The sequence below is a fragment of the Capsicum annuum genome, unplaced genomic scaffold, assembly GCF_002878395.1.
Source record: "Capsicum annuum cultivar UCD-10X-F1 unplaced genomic scaffold, UCD10Xv1.1 ctg39260, whole genome shotgun sequence".
Classification (NCBI taxonomy): domain Eukaryota; kingdom Viridiplantae; phylum Streptophyta; class Magnoliopsida; order Solanales; family Solanaceae; genus Capsicum; species Capsicum annuum.
The window spans coordinates 1-1407 of record NW_025846464.1 but is presented as its reverse complement, the minus strand read 5'-3'; the positions used below and the strand labels follow the sequence as shown (position 1 = coordinate 1407).

The 1407-nt window shown below is 41.3% G+C and overlaps 1 protein-coding gene across 1 annotated transcript; it reads right to left on the bottom strand.

The window, feature by feature from the left end:
* Window positions 1-62: 62 nt before the first annotated feature.
* LOC124891642 (zinc finger A20 and AN1 domain-containing stress-associated protein 8-like) lies at window positions 63-513 on the bottom strand (the record flags this gene model as incomplete). Its single annotated transcript, XM_047403354.1, has 2 exons — window positions 246-513; window positions 63-164 (listed from the first exon to the last, which is right to left on the bottom strand). Coding segments are annotated over exons 1-2 (370 nt in total), but the record flags the coding sequence as incomplete, so codon positions are not given.
* Window positions 514-1407: the final 894 nt, after the last annotated feature.

The window sequence follows — 1407 nt, the reverse complement described above, 5'->3', positions numbered from 1 at the left end:
ATCGAAAGATGGACATTGCTTCAGTTCATACAACCTTTCGATAGGTGCTTGTTAGATCTTACTAAGCTTTTCTGCTGCGATGATAGTATTTGCTTTTGCTATGGCATTCTGACCAACATTCCTATAATCAAACGGGCAGTTGTGTTTGTCTGAATAATGATGAACTGCGCAGAAAAGATCACCACATTTGTAACTGAACCCCATTAATACCACGCGCTTACGTCAAGCCTTGCACTTTTTCAAACCCTTTTTTGACTTCACTTGTGAAATCTGAGAGGCTAAATCTGCAGATGCAACCGCGGCACCTGCAAGAGAAAGTTCTGATTCATCGCTGCTTGAGCTTCTGCGTACGACGTGTTTGCTAGATGCAGCTACAAGCTTTGCATGTTCCTGCTTCAGTAGTATCATGTCCTTTTGACACTTGGAACACATATTTATCGTAGCTGCACTACCTAAAAAATCACAGTCTTTGATGCAGAGGATGGGGTCTTCTGGAGCTCGACAACCTGTCATCTTTAGATGACTCCATTTCTGCAGTTAACAAGTCAAGTTCAACACCACAAGTGTCACGCCTCAAATCCTATTGGGGCGGACTGACACCCGTAACCGAGAAGGCCCGGGAGAACCAGCTCATCACCTTATACTTCCCATGCATACCTCTATGACAACCCAAAATTCGGACAGCATCATATCACATATAAAATGAAATAATCACCTGTATAAGCTCGAGCACACATATATATAACAAAAAAGGGACATCTTGACTGTACATCACGTCTATTAACAAAACACCACCTTGACTGTACATTAAGTCTACAAAGCCTCTAGACAATACATAGAGTTTAACTAAGGTCGGGACACACCCCGCCATATAAGTAAATTCTATACAATACCAAAAGTGACTGAATATGAAACGGAAAGCCCCGAAGCAAACTGGAGCTCACCAAAAGCAGCTGGATATCCTGACTCCTACTTGTGCAGTGTATGAGCTGAGGTACCTATGCCTCCAGCATGAAATGCAGGTCCCCCGTGGGGGACGTCAGTACAAAATATGTACTGAGTATGTAAAGTTGTAGATAATCACATATGATATAGGAGCTCTATAAAAATTAGAAACAAGCGACTAAATCGTAATAAGAGTGGACCACACTTACTAGAACTTGTGACAACCTGTACATTGTATTTATTCAATCACTTTACTTTCATTCTTATCATCTTCATAATCATTACTGTACTGTACTGTGACCATTAGGCTGCCTCCAGTACATATCAACTGGGATCGACCCATGATAGGCTTATGCCCTTGGGATACCACAACATTCTTCTTTTTCTGTTACCATTTTAACTATACTATCGTACGACTTGAAGCGTGTGTTGCCATTCAAACCTTTTTTCTTCTAAGAGTGT